Below are 16,763 nucleotides of genomic sequence, written 5' to 3' on the forward strand. Positions count from 1 at the left end.
GAGTCCCAGTGAGCTTCCACACAGCAGTGTCCTATTCCTGCTGGATAGAACCCCTGGCAGTGTGAGCTTCCCCACAGCAGTGCCCTGAGGGTTGCTAACTGGAGCTCTTGTAGCATGGGCTTGCTCCCAGCAGTGCCCAGGCAGGACTCCAGTAGGGTCTGAGTGAAAATTTCAAATATTTTTTTCTACAAATGATCATGGGAAAAATACCCATGTTTCCAATTTCATACCAGGCCGCTATGGGTATGACTACCCTGTCCACGGCAGGGAGCCTTCTAGCCCAGGTCGACAGATTCGGGCTCATGCTACCGCACTAACAATAGCTGGGTAGGTGTCGCCTTTTGGGCTGGAGCTTGGGCTCTGGAGCCTGGGGCGGGAAATAGGCTTCAGGGCCGGAGCCATAACGTCCAAGTGCTGTCTACGTGAGTACTTCCAGAGCGCTCGGGTGAGCTCTGCAAGGCCAAGGCTGGGAGCTCGCTGCCACGGGCAGCAGATGGGACCAGAGAGGTTTTGCTTTTCACAGGGTAACCAAATGGACCTCAGACCTTGTGACCATTTCGAATTGCTGCGCGTCTTCCAGGAACAAACTGACCGTCACGCGCACACGTCATTTTAACATTAGAAAATAAGCAGGAGTTGGATTTAAACAAAATCAAATGATGCACCAGCCTGTTTCTGAGTAAAACACCTGAGAAATGTTGTATGATTTTAAAATTTGAATTGTGAAAACCTGGTGGGATTTTCAAAATGATGTTTATTGAAGTCTTTTAAGTCATGATTTGAGGACTTCAGTATCTCAGTCAGAGGTGAGGGGTCTATTCCAGGAGTGGGCGGGTGAGGTTCTGTGGCCTGCAATGTGCAGCAGGTCAGTCTAGATGATCATGATGGTCCCTACTGGCCTTAAAGTCTAAGGGTATGTCTACACCCAGCCGCTAGTTCGGCGGCTGGCAATCGAAGTTCTGGGTTCGACTTATCGCGTCTTGTCTGGACGCGATAAGTCGAACCAGGAAGTGCTCGCCGTCGACTGCGGTACTCCAGCTAGACGAGAGGAGTACCGCGGCGTCGACAGGGGAACCGCGGCATCGACGGGGGAGCCTGCCTGCCGCGTGTGGACCGAGGTAAGTTCGAACTAAGGTACTTCGAACTTCAGCTACGTTATTCACGTAGCTGAAGTTGCGTACCTTAGTTCGACTTGGGGGTTTAGTGTAGACCAAGCCTAAGTGTCTTATTTAATTGTTTGTCTAGCAGTAGCGCCTGAGGGCCCCAGTCACAGACCAGGAGCCCATTGTTCTAGGCACTGTACAAACACAGAACACGATAGTCCCTGCCCCCAGAGAATTCACAAGTGCTCAGCACTGGCCTGACTGTCCCAGCAAAGTCAAGGGGACTTTTACCATTAACTGCATCAGGGCTGCCCTGAGGATTCAGGGGGCCTGGGGCAAAGCAATTTCAGGGGCCCCTTCCATAAAAAAAAAGTTGCAATACTATAGAATACTGTATTCTCGTGGGGGCCCCTGTGGGGCCCGGGGCCTGGGGCAAATTGCCCCACCTGCCCCCCCTCCCCCCCCCCCGGGCGGCCCTGAACTGCATGAGGAGCAGAGTCGGACCGTGCTGAGCGCTTCTGAAAATGCCACCCAAAATGGCCAGATCCTCAACTGGTGTAAATCGATGTAGCTCCCTTGGTGTCAATGGAGCTGTGCCTGTTTACACTAGCTGAGGATCTGGCCCTAGGCTTCTTAACTTTCTTGTGAATAGTGTGCCCAGGCTCGAACCTGGGAAGCCTGCTGCCTTCGCACTGTTTAAGGGTTGTGAAGATGGAACGGATGATGGAAGAGGTGTCTCATTGTTTCCTGGTACTCCCCACTCAGTCTGTCTGAAGCCATCTGTGTCTCTGGTCTTATATTGCAATTGTAAGCTCCTTGGGGCAGGGACTATCTATGTTCTGTCTTTGTACCGCACCTAGCAAGGTAGGATCCTGGTCCATGGTATGCTAGCACATATGATAATAATTAGAACCTTACTGTCTTTCTCAGATCAGGAGGAGATCTCGTGCACTTCCTCCACGCAGAATCCAGCGGTAGCACCGTCTGCTCTGTGCCACATCCCAGCCCCTCACCCTCAGGCCCCAGCAACGGAGGAGAAAGAGAAACTGCCAGATGACGACAAGTCCCTGAACCTTCTGGCAAATGGAACAGCACCACCCAAAAGTGAGGCCAAGTCAGAATTCATGGTCACTCCCGAAGCTGTGACACGTAAGTCTCTGCTTCTTTTCCTTGGGTTCTGCTGGGGCGGGGGCGGCATTGGGGGTTTGGCTCCTTGAAATCACGATGGTACCTCTCCCCTCACTCATGGGTTCAAAGAAACCCATAAACTATTTGGGACGGGGACTGTCTTTTCATTTTTGGTATGTACAGCACCTAGCACAATAGGCCTAGTCCCAGGTTGGGGCTTGTAGGAAATACCGTAATACATACAAAAATAATGTCAGAGGCTCCTAGCAAGAGTGAGCACTATCCCTGTTCTTCCATTATCCTCCCACTCCCAGATAAAAGCTGGGAGCTGTATTTTTATCCCATACACTAGGATGTGGCGCTAGTCCGGGTGGCGAAAGTAGGAGTAGCATCCAGTGAGGGGGTAATTGCTGCTGCTGTTGTCTGTAGTGTTAACCTTACCTGCCAAAGTTATACACAGGGACACGTGGGAAGAAAAATGAGGGACACGCCTTCTAACTCCTGTGAAATGCACCAGACGGGGAGAGCCCCCCCAGAGGGACAGAAGGGGGAAATGGGAGGGTTTTCGCTAACATTACAGACGGTCCAGCATGTAGGCAAGTTAAGTAACTAGGGGTTGAAGAAGTGGCAGGACCAACCTGCAGGGATTGTGGGTTTAAGGCTAAAGTGCATCTCTCTGACTGCCCCAAACACAGCTAAGGGCACAGTAGGGATGAGAATCTGCAGTTCCCACATGAGAGACAGGTTGTGTCCTTTGAGAGAGATCTGATACCAGCAGCTCTGCAGAGGGACAAGTCAAGGGGGGCTCATGCATTGGGGGTACAGCTCCACCGGGATAGCAGTGATGAAAGCTGTGGCATAGGCAGGTCGAGAGCGTTTTTAGCACTGTGCTGTCGAAAGCCTGCTCTGTGAAGGGTCAGATAACACAGTGGGAAGATCACCAGAGTTCTGTCTGTCTGTGGCTATGCTATCGATCTGCAATCGGAGGGTCACTGCCGCTCAGGCAGGCGTAGCCACGCTAGCTTTAATCGAGCGAGCGCAGCTGCGAATCGCCATGATGGCATAGCCTCCGGTGTGTGCTGTACAGGCCCACCCAGTCCTCCTGGGTGTGTACTTGCAATGCTAGCCTGTACTGAAACTGTGTTGCTGGGGCTTCTGTGCTGTTTTTAGCTTTGCCCGTTAGTTAGGTGAAGCTGCAATCGTGCTTTGGAGCGCAGCGTAGGCATAGCCTCTATCCGTGCGCCCACTTTTGCTGGGACAGCGCCACCGTTGCATTATGGGTCCCATTTTTGCCAGTGCAGACAACCAGCTCTATCCCCTGTCCCCTGAAAACACCCGCTGAGGATTTACAGCAGAGCTGGACCCAGGGGCAGGCTACCCCCACTGTGCCTCATGCTAAAGGTGAGGGAAGGTGGTTTATCAGGTTTGGGAGAAAGCAGGCCGGTCCCTTGCTGAATCATTAGATCTGTTCTCTCCCTGCCCTCGGACTGCATCCCTGAGCCTGGATTTAAGGGTCTTGCCCTCAGTCTGCCCCTTAGGCACACAACAGTAAACCCCCTTTCGTTGGATAGTTCAGTAGAGTCTTTACTTTTCCAGGGGCATGAAATGGATTGAGGCTTCCCATTGGAAAGTGGGACGGTGGGGGCTGAGTCTCTCAGTGAGGTTGACAAATTGCCAGTGGTGCAGACTAGCGGGTCGGTCGGAGCGCAGCCAGGTAAAGGATAGCGAAGTAGGGTTGATCCTGATGGATGGACAGGATGAGAGTACATGGAGTGAAGAGATTACGTGCTTCCTGTACTGTAACTTGGAAACCTTGCAGGCATCTGACCTTCTGCACCTCTGAGTCACTCTGCTGTACCCTGCCTGGGGAGCAAGCTCTCAGCTCTCCTCTCTTTGCCGCGGATTGGCTCACGCATGCTGCCTCCGCATCAGCCCCAGTGCAGTCCGCCCTAGGTGGCTTACCTGGAAACAGAGCAAGCTCTCTCTGGAGTGGATGAACAACACTAGGGCAGTTGACAGGTACGCAGGCTGTGGGGGGGGGGAGAAATCCAGCCTCATGCTTCAGGGTATCATCAGATTGCAACAGGAGTCAGGAAGAATTTCCCCCACTGAATATAGCATTGGTTAACTGCATTGTGATGAAGTTAAATCTTTCCTCTGAATCTCCAGGCATGCAGCTGGAAGGATGATATTGGACTGGACGGAACAATGATCTTAGGTACTTATCTGGCCCCCATACCATAATATCTGAGCCCCTCATAATCTTTAACGTATTGATCCTCCCAGCAGCCCTGTGAGTAGGGGAGGGCTAGTATCCCCATCGCACAGGTGGGGAATTGAGGCACAAAGGCAATTCCTAAGTGAGTTAGGTGCCTAAGACCCATTGACTTTCAATGGGAGTTAGGTGCCTAGCCCACTGAGGTGGCTTTGGAAATCCCATATTAACCGAGTTACCCAAGGTCACACAGAGAATCTGTGGCAGAGCAGGGAATTGACCCCTAGATTAGCACCCAGACCCCTGGCCCTTTCTTCTTTTCTGATCTAATCTGATATAATGGGGCAGGGGGGAAACAAGCAACCATGGAACTGGATTTGTTTGTGTAACTTCTCACCTAGCACCAGGAAACCTGAGCTCTAGGAGTGAGGCTACTTATGTGCCTTAACCCTCAATGAAGGGTCATTCAGCTCTGGAACAGGCTGTTGAATCACCATCATTGGAGGTTTTTAAGAATTGGACAAACCTGTCAGCAGGGACGGTCTAGGTTCACTTGGTCCTGCCTCGGTGCAGCGGGCTGGGCTTGATGCCGTCTCGAGGTCCCGCCCAGCCCTGCATTTCTTTGATGAATTTATCTCTTTCCAACAGCCACACCAACTCTGTCACTCTCCAGTCATGCCGCTTTATGGGGTAATGATGCCGGAGTGTGTGACAACCAATCAGGGTGGACCTTTGAACAGACACTTCACATTTACCATGTGGGGATTAAATACAGTGAAACCTGTTCTACTGGAAGCTGCCATTAAAAAGTCGTCATTTTCCAGCAGTTACCCCACGCTGCTATCTGAGACACCCGCGTAATTCACTGTGCTTCGAATGGGAAGTAACAGTGGTATCTTAGTAAGGTGGGGAATGTTTGTTTTAATGATGACCTCCGCTAATGGCCAATCAAAAATCCCTTGTCAGGAAGATGTGGGTCTTTCCCTAATTATGAAGCAACGATGAACTGCAAATATCTTCAGGCTTTCAAGACCTGGGCCAAAGTTCAAAGAGCTCAGGTCTGATTTCCAAGTGCTCAGGACCCAGAATTGGGGCCAGATTTTCCAAACAGTTCAGTTCCCTTTTAGGTACCTAAGTAAATAGCCGAAGTTTTCAGAATTGCTCAGCACCCAATGTGCTGAGTTATTGGGAAAGTCTGGCCATCAATGTCACAATGGGAGCAGCTGGGGGCTGAGTTCCTTTGAAAATCTACTCTGTGGTGCAGGGCAAACAGATCTCAGGTGCATCTTGATGGATCCCCCTGTGGATAATACCAGAGGGAGGTGAAATGACGCATTCTGAAGTATAGGAGAGGTTATAGCATTGGGATCCTGTAATTTATTACCCGAGAGTCAGCACTTATGGGAGAAGGCAGGGAGCTTTGGGAAGGGGGCTTTGGAATTGTGTCCTTGTTCCATGGTCCTGGTATTATCCCAGCGTTGTGAGGGACTCAGAAAAATGACCTTCAGCAAAATTGATTGTTGTTCCTAAAACCTGGTCTTAGCAGGACGAGACACTGCTGTGGTCAGATCCTCAATCCACTCAAAGTTCCTGATGACATGACTAGAGCCAAATCTACATAGTGCTAGGAGCTGCTGAAGGTGCCATCTCTTGTATAGGAATTAAAATCACGGTCCTGGCCTCTTTAGGCCATTAAATATCCAATGACAATGTCCCCAAAATAGGGGTGATAGTCCTGGTTTCCTGGACCATTTCTAACTGGTTAATTGCATTCTAACTCCCTAAATTCTCCTTGAACTTGCAATTGGATATGAGACCCTCCTGGACTCACTTGTCGTGTAGTGTTGCACTGCGCTGTTAAACAGCTGTTGCATTCCTCCCCAGAGGCGGCTGCATGTCGGAGGTAGAATGTAGCCATTCTTCCATCTCCTTTTGAGTGTTTTGGGATCCTTTGAGTGGAAAACCGCCCTATAACTGTAAGATATTATTACTAACTCTGAGGGGAAATTCTGGCCTGGCTTCTCTGCTGCTCAGTGCTTGTCTGAATCAGGGAATGATTTTGATTTACAAACAATTTAATCCGAGGAATGCAAAGAAACAGAGAAAGCCAAACCATGTACACCAGGCACTTTTGTAAACCCTGCCATTTTCAAAAACATTTAACGACTGAAGCTGTAGAATATTTGTGGGGAGTGGCTGGCGAGGCATGTCTGAAAATTCCTGACCTGTGCTTCTGACTTTCTCTCTGTGGACTGCATCAGATTCCTGGGCCCAATGGGCCTTTCTTGCATCAGATTGAGCAGGATTTTTGAAGCCTAGCATATTGGAATCATACTGGACCATGCACTGCTAGACTCTGTCTACACCAAATGAAGGCGGGGACCTGGTTCCAACAGGGCAATAGAGACTGTTTCCCCGTAACTGGGTGAAAAAGATTAGTGCATTAGAGGAGGGAGTGTAATCTAGTGGATGCAGTACTTTGCTAGAAACTCGGAAGACGTGGGTTCAATTCCCAGCTCTGCCTTTAACCTGCAGCCAATTCACTTCCCCTCTCTGTGTTTCTGTTTAGACTGTAAGCTCTTCAGGGCAGGAACTGTCTCTTACTTGGGGTACGTACAGCACCTACCACAATGGGGCCTGGATCTTGGCTGGAGGTCTCTCTCTGTGCTACTGTATGATAAATAATAGTTGTCCAGCTACAAGTAGGCTAAAAGTTGCAAAAAGATCAGGGGACAATCATTGGTTGTAACTGGATTCCCTGGCTCTGGGCTTGAAAGACTTCTGTTGGCGGCAGTGGGCTTTGGACAGGGTTGAACTGAAGATGGGGCCTTTTAGAGGGACGGGGCCCAGACAGTTAGGGTCTAGCAGGACTGCACCCTCTCGAACACTAGTCTCATGATAGTTTGGAAACACACCCGCCCACCCCAAGGGCTATTGTATCTTCTTATCTCTTTAACATTGGATAGATGCCATTCTAACAAATCATGCCTGGGGGAAGAGCCGTGAGGCCAGCCTCCACAGGGAGAGCGTGTTGGGAGAACTGGGGAAATGGTAATGAGCAGCTGGGAGCAAAATTCTTACCAGCTGAGGCCTCACCTGTAATTTTCTGATTCAGGGATTCACCACTATGTAATCTCACTTGTGCCCCTGCGGTTAAGGTCATGTCAGCGCAAACCCATGTTCTCAGGGGTGGATTTAAACTCAGCTGTAGAAGTTCACTTGGAGTTTGCACCAAGGATACAACCCAGTTCAGGGGGCAGCTCTGTTTAGCCGGTGTATAAATGTATGTCCATGTGTAGCTATTTTATTATTATGCTAGCACTGAGAGACAGGGGCCCTATTGTATGTAATAGGCGCTGGACAGACACACAGTACTAGATAGTCCTTGTTCCAAAGAGCTTACAGTCTAAATAGACAAGGCAGAAAGGAAATGGTGTTATCCCTAGTCCCTATACAGATGGGGGCGGAGGGGACAGAGTTAAGGGCCTGGTTATCAGAAGTGCTGAGAACCCCCAGCACCAGCAGAAATTCCATCCTTTAAATGACTGCTCTAAGATGACACAGGGAGCCTGCGGCAGAAATGGGTGTTGTATCCAGACAAGACCATCCTTCCCCTCAACACAGAGCTGCTGTTCTGGTCTGCCATGACACAGTATAAGAAAAAAACAAACCCAAAATACGCAGTTTATGCAATTAGGGCACCTCGATTACATCTTGTACAGATCAATGATGGTTTAAACATTAAAGAAGGAACTTGCGGAGTGATTAAGCCAAGCTAATGAGGCTGTTTTCAAAAGCAGCCACTGATTTTGAGTGGCCGCTTAGACAGTAAGCGCCTTAGGGCAGGGACCCTGTTTTTGTTCTGTGTTTATACAGCCCTTTGCATAGGGGCATCCTTCTCCGGGACTGGGGCCCAGAGATACTATGATAATAGGTATGATGATATGATAATAGGTAATAATCATCGAAACACCAGTGGGGCCGGTCAGAGGAGCCAAGTGCCTCCTCCCAATGACGTCAAGAGGAAATGTGTGGAACCAGTCCTTCTGGAACCTGGAACCCTAAACAGCCTCAAAAATGGTTCCTTTTGCTTCCCCTGCAAACGTTTTTTCCCCTAGGGCATTATCTTTGGGGCCATCCCTGCTCCCGCTTCCCCCAAGCTCCCCGGGGGGGCAGGATCAGGCCTTCATTGTGACAATGGGAGAGCGTCTAAAGGTTTCCTGCTTTGGAGAATCAGCTGAAAGTTTGGATCCTGCTCCTCTCCGTCAGTGTGTACATTCAGGCTGGGGATCTCTCAAGGACAGGCGCTCGTGTGCTTTCAGGCGTTTCTCCTCCTAGCTGGAAACTGAAACTGAAAATCACCCAGCACCTCAAAGAGGAAAAGGTTGGGGAATGGGAGTCTGATTTAATCCAAGCTCAGTTTGTTCTTTCTTTCATCCCCTCCTCTTCCTTCCTGTCCCCCTCTCACCCCTCCTCTATCTATCCCCCTCCTTCTGGATCACGTCGCCCGGTTGTTTTCACCTCAATTTTCAGTCCCGCTTTTCCCAGCATGTTCTGCCATGGAGCTTCTCACACAATCACCCTCCTTTAGGATCCAGTTGCTTAAACTTTCCCCCCGGCCTCGTTCATGCTCTAAAACCAGCCTTAAGCACTAGTGACTGCCTGGGACTGCCCCGCCCCCATTCTGTGTGGGACAAACCTGCTTTGCAAGCCCCGCTACTTCCTTGCCAGCCATTTCCCCATTTCTGCTAGCCAGACCGAGTGTAGCGCTCGCAGCCCTGCTGGGATACCCAGGCTAGGAAAACAAGATGCTGTTTTCTTACCTCCATTGATTTTATTTTTGCCTGCGAGCGGCCTGGCATCCTCGCCAACGTGAGACAGAAGCACCTTGTGTTTGGACGTCTTGCTTGATGCAGTCCTGGCCCTTCTCATCCCTGCAGTTCAGGCTCCCTGTCCCACTGACGCCCCGAACAGAATGCGGCTACTGTTCCCCGGCTTGGCTCCAGGTGCCTTTGCCCTCAAGCCTTTCTGCTGAATCATCACTTGTTTACTGACGAAAGAGAGAGAGAGAGAAATTCAAAGTTTGGCACAGACAACGGCAGGCAGAGTTCTATTTATTTGGTTATGTTGCGGGCCGGGGAGATTGATGATTAACCCTTCCTGATCTGGATTCCAAATACTGTCTGTGGTCGGTAACCAGGCCGACTAACCACGCATGGGGGGAAAGGCAGGATTAAACTATTCTCCAGATTCCCCCACATTGCCTTGTCTGGCCACGGCAAAGTACAGACGAGCAGCCCTTTGGCCCCAGCTAGGGAGATTCGCAAGCCTGACTTGTTTCTGCAGAATGTGAGGACAAGAGGGAGTCGCAGCTAAAGCAGATGTTTGTTTTCCTCCCCTTTAACGTCCAGCCAGAGATTGCGGATCCCTTTAATTAGGGCATTCATTTGTTTGGCGAGAGATCCACAGCCCAGCTTTCTTACGGGGCATCGTCTTCTCAAGCTCCCTTCTGACTTTCAGCCCTGGGGGTTGGGGGGGGAGGGGGGAGTCCAATGTGAACACACAACTCCTTCCTGAGGTCAGCAGCCCATTTGTGGCCCTCAGACAGCTGACCAGCCTGGGCGGTGTCTGTGCTAGCCTTATTTTGGGAAATCATCCTGTGGGGGCAGCTGCTTTGAGGGTTGTGCTAGCGTAGTTCAGTCCAGGGTAGTTTTTATCCAGGGTGTCATTTAGACCCTCTCTGAGCAGGTGGCATCAATGCAGTGGTCGCAGCCCAAGTCCAGCCACGTTACTGCCATCAATGGAGCTGAACCAGTGGTGGTCAGCGCCTCCACCAAAGGAGTAACTTCATTATTTGGTAGCAGCAGTAGGCTTTTATCCTTTATACGGACCAGGTTTTCAGAAGAGCTCAGCCTCTTTGGTGTTGAGCTCTCTTAAAAACCTGCCTTCTGGGCTCTCTTCTTTCCCGTCGCGTTGTCATGAATATCTTATATGACCCCATCACCATAGCAATTGAATGCATTGCAATCTGGGGTGTGTTTATCCTCACAACCCCCCTCTGAGAGGGGACAGGGCTATCACTGAAGCAGAGACACTAAGGGACTTGCCCAAGGTCTCACAGAGCAGGGTGAGAAACCCAGGTATCCTATGTCCCAGGTCAGTGTTCTAACCACTGGGCCATTCTTCCACCATAGGACTCTACTCACTCGTTCCTTTATTTTCCATCCCTTCTCCTCCCTCCTCCTCATGTCCCTCTTGCTCTACTATGTCATCTTCTTCTGCATCTCTCCCTTTCTTCCCCCGCACCACCCTTTGTGCCTCCCTTTCCCCCTCCCTGATGCATCAGGCCAGATCAGCGTAGCTAAGCCAATGGGGCTGCACCGAAGACACCAGCTGAGGATCTAGTTTCCAGGAGCCTCCCGTCTCCCTGTTTCATCTGTTTGAGGTTGGGGTGGATTGGGGGCAGAACATGAAGGCTGCCTCCGCAGAGGATTGTCTGGTTATGCCCAGAAGGGATAGAGCCTCACAATCTGGAGATGGCCTTTGCTGATAACCCTCCACAAAGGGTTATAAGGAATAACCATCATGGATTCGTCAAGTACAAATAATGCCAAACCAAGCTAATTTCCTCCTTTGATGGGGTTACGGGCCTAGTGGATGGGGGGAAGCAGTAGGTGTGATCTACCTTGATTTTAGAAAGACTTTTGCCACAGTCTCGCATGACATTTTCATAAGCAAACTAGGGAAATGCAGTCTAGAAGAAATTACTATAAGGTGGGTGCACAACTGGTTGAAAGACCATACTCACCGAGTAGTTATCCATGGTTCGCTCTCAAACTGGGAAGGGGTATCTAATGAAGTCTCATGGGGGTCAGTCCTGGGTCTGGTACTATTCAGTATTTTCATCAATGACTTGGATAATGGAGTGAAGAGTATGCTTATAAAATTTACGGACGGCACCGAACTGGGACAGGGTTGCAAGCACTTCGGGGCACAGGATGAGAGTTCAAAATGACCTTGACGGATTGGCGAATTGGTCTGAAATCAACAAGATGAAATTCAATACAGACAAGTGCTAAGTTCTTCATTTAGAAAGGAAAAATTCAATGCACAACTACAAAATGGAGTATAACTGGCTAGGGGGTAGTAAGGCTGAAAAGGATCTGGGGGTCATAGTGGATCACAAACTGAATGTGAGTCAACAATGTGATGCATTTGTGAAAAAGGCTAGTACCAGTCTAGGGTTTATTGACAGGAGTGTCGTATGTAAGACACAGGAGGTAATTGTCCTGCTCTATTGGCACTGTTGAGGCCTTAGCTGGAGTATTGTGTCCAATTCTGGGTGCCAAATGTTAGGAAATGTGTGGCTAATTGGGAGAGAGTCCAGAGGAGAGCAACACACATGATCAAAGGTTTAGAAAACCTGAAGAAAGGTTAATAAAACTGGGCACGTTTAGTCTGAAAAAAGAAGACTGAGGGGAAACCTGATAAGTCTTCCAGTATCTTAAGGGCTGTTACAAAGAGGACGGTGATCAATTGTTCTCCATGTCCATTGAAAGTGAGACAAGAAGTAATGGGCTTACTCTCCAGCAAGGGAGATTTAGGTTAGATATTAGGGAAAACCTTCTAACTCTCAGGGTAGTTAAGCTCTGAACCAGGCTCCCAAGGGAGGTTGTGGAATCTCTGTCACTGGTGGTTTTTAAGAACAGGTTGGACAAACACCTGTCAGGCGTGGTCTAGATTTACTTGGTCCTGCCTAAGCACTGAGGGCCGGACTTGGTGACTTCTCGAGGTCCCTTCCAGCCCTACATTTCTGTGATTCTATGAAAGGCCTTTAAGCCCAGTAGAAATGATAGCTCAGTGGTTTGAGCATTGGCCTGTTAAACCCAGGGTTGTGAGTTCAATCCTTGAGGGGGCCACTTAGGGAATCTGGGGTAAAATCAGTACTTGGTCCTGCTAGTGAAGGCAGGGGGCTGGACTCGATGACCTTTCAAGGTCCCTTCCAGTTCTAGGAGATATCTCCATTAATTAATTAAAATGGCCTCCCCAGATACCTTCCAGGAAGAACAAAAAATGGCTTCAGGGCTCTCCCATGTCTCCGTTCAAGTAAAATTCTCCCAGATGGTTCCATTGGACCAGGGCTGTTTAATGTTCTCTTTATAAAAATTCCCCCTAGATGTGCAGAGCCTTAAGCAAGCCCAGCTGGATTGTACTTTCCACTCAAACATCTTTGCTGGACTTAGCCTTGTCTACACATGGGCTTAACTGCATTTTGATCGGGGGGAAATTTCCCCTGCCCATTCCTCCTCCCCTCTAGAATTTACTTATTTTTCTACCAGCTCCAATTATGAGCTTTGTAAAGAAGTCACCTTATTTATAGTGTTTCCTGTCCATGTTTGACAGGAGATTGGCAAACCTTGTGGAGGATGTCAAGCACAAAGCCTTAGATGCTTTTTTGTTCCTCATACAGCCTCCTGTGGCCCAACCATGAGCACACAGGGTTGGGCTGTAGTTTAAACCTGTTCCTAATTGATTTAAACTAAATAGAAATTAACCTGGGTAAGGGGCGGTTCTATTTTTTTTAATGACACTTTACCATGTATTCTCCCCCCCCTCCACCCGCACCATGTTTGTAGGTGAGCTTGCTACTTATCTGATGCACTGGCAAAATTTGTGTCACGTTCTCTAGTGGGCCACTAGAGGCTAGCAACCTAATATTGCTGCCAACACAGGAAGCTGCTCCTTAAGTTAAAGGGGCAACGGTCTGTGCTGTGCTGTTGTGGTGACAGTTGTGGGTTCAAACCCTGTTGATGGCCCATGGCCAGGAGTGGGTTACATATGAACCCTATTCATATAGGCCAAAATGTTCCCCCTGGGGTTCCTAAACTTTAGACACCCTGAAAAAGCTCTTGCCTTCTGAACATCAGTGGGAGCTGTGGGTGCTCAGCACCTTTGAAAATCCAACCAAAGTTTAGATGCCTACATTTTAAGGCACACCTGTATGAATAATGTTAGTCATCCTTTTTAATTCCCTGGGAGAAATGTCTCTCACAGAGACTGGTTAGGTCTTGCATCGCTCTCCAGCTGGTGCATTATTCATTACTCTTTTTATTGTGTGTATTATGGAGGGGGGTAGTTCTTGTAGTGTTGTGTTATGGAGGGGGATCGGGGCCCTTTTGTACTGGACAGCGTGCACACATATAATGAAAAAGTGGCCCCTACCCAGAAAAGCTTCCGATCTAAGTGCTTAATGGATGAATGTCTTGCTGGGTTTCTCTGCCTGTACCTGTGCAGTTAGTGTGTGATCTTCTCGTGTGCAACAGCACCTCTGCCTGAGGAGATGATGGGGGATATGTGAGTGGTTGGGGGCAGCGTATGCATGTTCCAGATTGTGAGCTAGGCCCCTCTTTCCTGTAGCCCCCTGTCCCTTCCAATACTGCTTAGTCCAGGTCAGGACGTGGGAAGACCCAGTGTGCTGGCACTAGGGAATGGGGGCTGGGAGCTAGAGAGAACCACAGACTCTGTCCGTGTCTACACTGCAAACTAAACCCAGGCTCTGACTCAGGTTTGAGCCCAAGCCCCGTTCTGTCCACACACAAATCAGTCTGATGAGTCGGCAAGCTCTCAGGGCCCAGGTCCTAGGATGTGGCTAGGGAGTGGGTCAGAGCCTGAGTCCCGCCGTAGTCGAGTCCAAGCCCTGTCATTTAGCAGTGTGGACGCAGCTCAAGCCGTAGACCCAAGTCCAAAGGTCTGTGTGGCGCAGTGTGGCTGAGAGACCGGGTTCAGCAATTGTCAACCCAGCTTTACAATGCAGTGTGGACGCTCAAGCCTGGCTTGGAAACACATCCACAAGCCAGGGTCCCACACACCCGGGTTCAGAGTGCAGCCAAGACACCCCCTCTGCATCCAGCAGCATCAGTAAGAATCCCCTTGATATGCATTAGAGCCAGGACTGGTCTTTTATCTGCCATGCGGGATGCTCCTCTGAGTGCAGCTCTCTCTAACACACTGCTGCCTCTTGCCCACAGGCCAGCCCCAGGTGCGAACACCCCTGCGGGGTCTCCAGCCGTCCAGCCCCATGGACTGCACCCCTCTGCTGCAGAACGGCGCCGGGCTTGTCCCGGACCCAGGCGGCAGAAACCGAGAGGCCGGGAACGGCGTCCTCAGCTCGCTGCCCAGCTCTCAGAAGCCTCATCGGAAGCTGCAGTCACACTACTCCATCAACAGCCAGGGCAGCAAGAAGAGCAAAGGCAGCTCCAAATCAGCCTCCTCTCAGATCCCTGTGGAGGCGCAGCAAGGTACCGGCTCTCCCTGCCCCCCCCCCCAGCTCCCCAAATCCTCCACGTCCACTAATGGGAACAAGAGCTACAATGCTCGAGCGAGAGATGGGAGCGCCCAGGGTGAAAGGGGTGACGCCCACAGTTACTGCTTTGTGCTGACTGCCCCTTGCTACCGTTCAAGCCAGGGAGCTGTGTGGATCCTGGTCCGATTCCCCCACATTTTCCCTATTAGTTCTGGGCTGGCCTCCCCCCTCCCTGCCAGGTCCTCTGCCCCACCTCCTCGCGCCTCACGCTGGTCCTGTTAGTTCTGGGATTCCCTGCTCCCTAATCTCATGACCCTCGCGTAGTTTTGGATCCCCTTCAATCCCAGTAATGTCCCTCCCAGCCCTCCAGTAATCTCCGTCACTAAGGGAGAACTAAGCCTCACACCTGCCCCATAGATTCCGGGACACACACTTCCCCCTCACACTGGCCTTACATCTGCCCCATAGATTCCGGGACGTGCTCTTCCCCCTCACGCTGGCCTTACATCTGCCCCATAGATTCCGGGACACTCTCTTCCCCCTCACGCTGGCCTTACATCTGCCCCATAGATTCTGGGACGTGCTCTTCCCCCTCACGCTGGCCTTACATCTGCCCCATAGATTCTGGGACGCGCTCTTCCCCCTCACGCTGGCCTTACATCTGCCCCATAGATTCCGGGACGCGCTCTTCCCCCTCACGCTGGCCTTACATCTGCCCCATAGATTCCGGGACGCGCTCTTCCCCCTCACGCTGGCCTTACATCTGCCCCATAGATTCCGGGATGCGCTTCTCACGCTGGCCTTACATCTGCCCCATAGATTCCGGGACGCGCTCTTCCCCCTCACGCTGGCCTTACATCTGCCCCATAGAATCTGGGATGCGCTCTTCCCCATCCCTACATCCTCCCCCCCCCCCCCAATCCCCATTTTAAATGAAACAGCCCATTCTGGTAAAGCTCCGTCCGTTTCTCACTGCTGACCTTGGGCGAGTTCTTTTTGTTTGCCTTAAGTTTTTGATCTGCCTAGCTTAGGGTTTTATACTGCTGCGCATCACCGTAGTATCTGGGCACCTTCCATACAAAATCGTCAGCAATGGCCAAGATCCGAGAGGATTCCATGGAGTCTCTAAGCTCCCCGGGCAGCACTGGTTGGCCCTATAGTGCCATTCGCAGGCCCCACCCTGCCTGTGTGTCTGCAGAAGCCAAAGGCCCAAATAACCAACCACCCTGAGCCCAGCAGTCCCGGGCTGGTCTCAGATCTCTGCCCTGAGATTGTTTGTGGTGGTCTCTATGGAAGCTGGGAGCTAGGGGGTTAAATCTGGAACCCTAAAATGCCTGTTGGGAACGTTCCCATCCAAGCCCTGGGATGGTGCTGTGCTGGGCAGCGTCCGTGAATAACAGTATCATTCATTTCTGTCCTCTGCCGCCCACCACACTCCCTCCCTGGCTCTGCCATCCCCCTCCTCAGATTGCTGCGTCCACTGCATCCTCTCCTGCCTCTTCTGTGAGTTCCTGACCCTCTGCAACATTGTGCTGGACTGCGCCACCTGCGGCTCCTGCAGCTCCGAGGACTCCTGCATCTGCTGCTGCTGCTGCGGCTCCGGGGAGTGTGCCGACTGCGACCTCCCCTGCGACATGGACTGCGGCATCGTGGACGCCTGCTGCGAGTCCGCGGACTGCCTGGAGATCTGCATGGAGTGCTGTGGCCTGTGCTTCTCCTCCTGAAGCGGGGCGGGGGCGAGGAACCCAGAGCCAAATCCCCCGCCTAGGCATAAACGCGAGGGGACGGGGGCGGGGTGCCTTGGATTGGGGATCCCCACCCCGCCACCCATTTGGCTCTTATTTTTCTTGACCTGTCCCGCGTCATGTGTTCGGAGGATCCTGCAGGTTTCCTGAGCCTTTGAGAGAGCCACACGGGAGATGGAAAGGGGAGGAGTCCAGAGACCCCAGCAGAGCCAGTAACCTGAGGCTGGAAAGCACCTGGGGATGGGAGTCCCCTCCTTAGAGCCATGGGA

General features: G+C 51.0%; 1 protein-coding gene across 1 annotated transcript in view; it reads left to right on the plus strand.

Moving 5' to 3' along the window:
• MDFI (MyoD family inhibitor) overlaps positions 1-16,497 on the plus strand; it is a 40,307-nt gene extending 23,810 nt beyond the window's left edge. The window contains exons 3-5 of the mRNA XM_065404367.1: positions 2,034-2,252; positions 14,475-14,744; positions 16,217-16,497. Coding sequence (XP_065260439.1) covers positions 2,034-2,252; positions 14,475-14,744; positions 16,217-16,473 — 746 coding nt within the window. The 3' untranslated portion in view covers positions 16,474-16,497. The remainder of the gene's footprint in view (positions 1-2,033; positions 2,253-14,474; positions 14,745-16,216) is intronic.
• Positions 16,498-16,763: the final 266 nt, after the last annotated feature.

This window comes from Emys orbicularis, chromosome 4, assembly GCF_028017835.1.
Source record: "Emys orbicularis isolate rEmyOrb1 chromosome 4, rEmyOrb1.hap1, whole genome shotgun sequence".
NCBI lineage: Eukaryota > Metazoa > Chordata > Testudines > Emydidae > Emys > Emys orbicularis.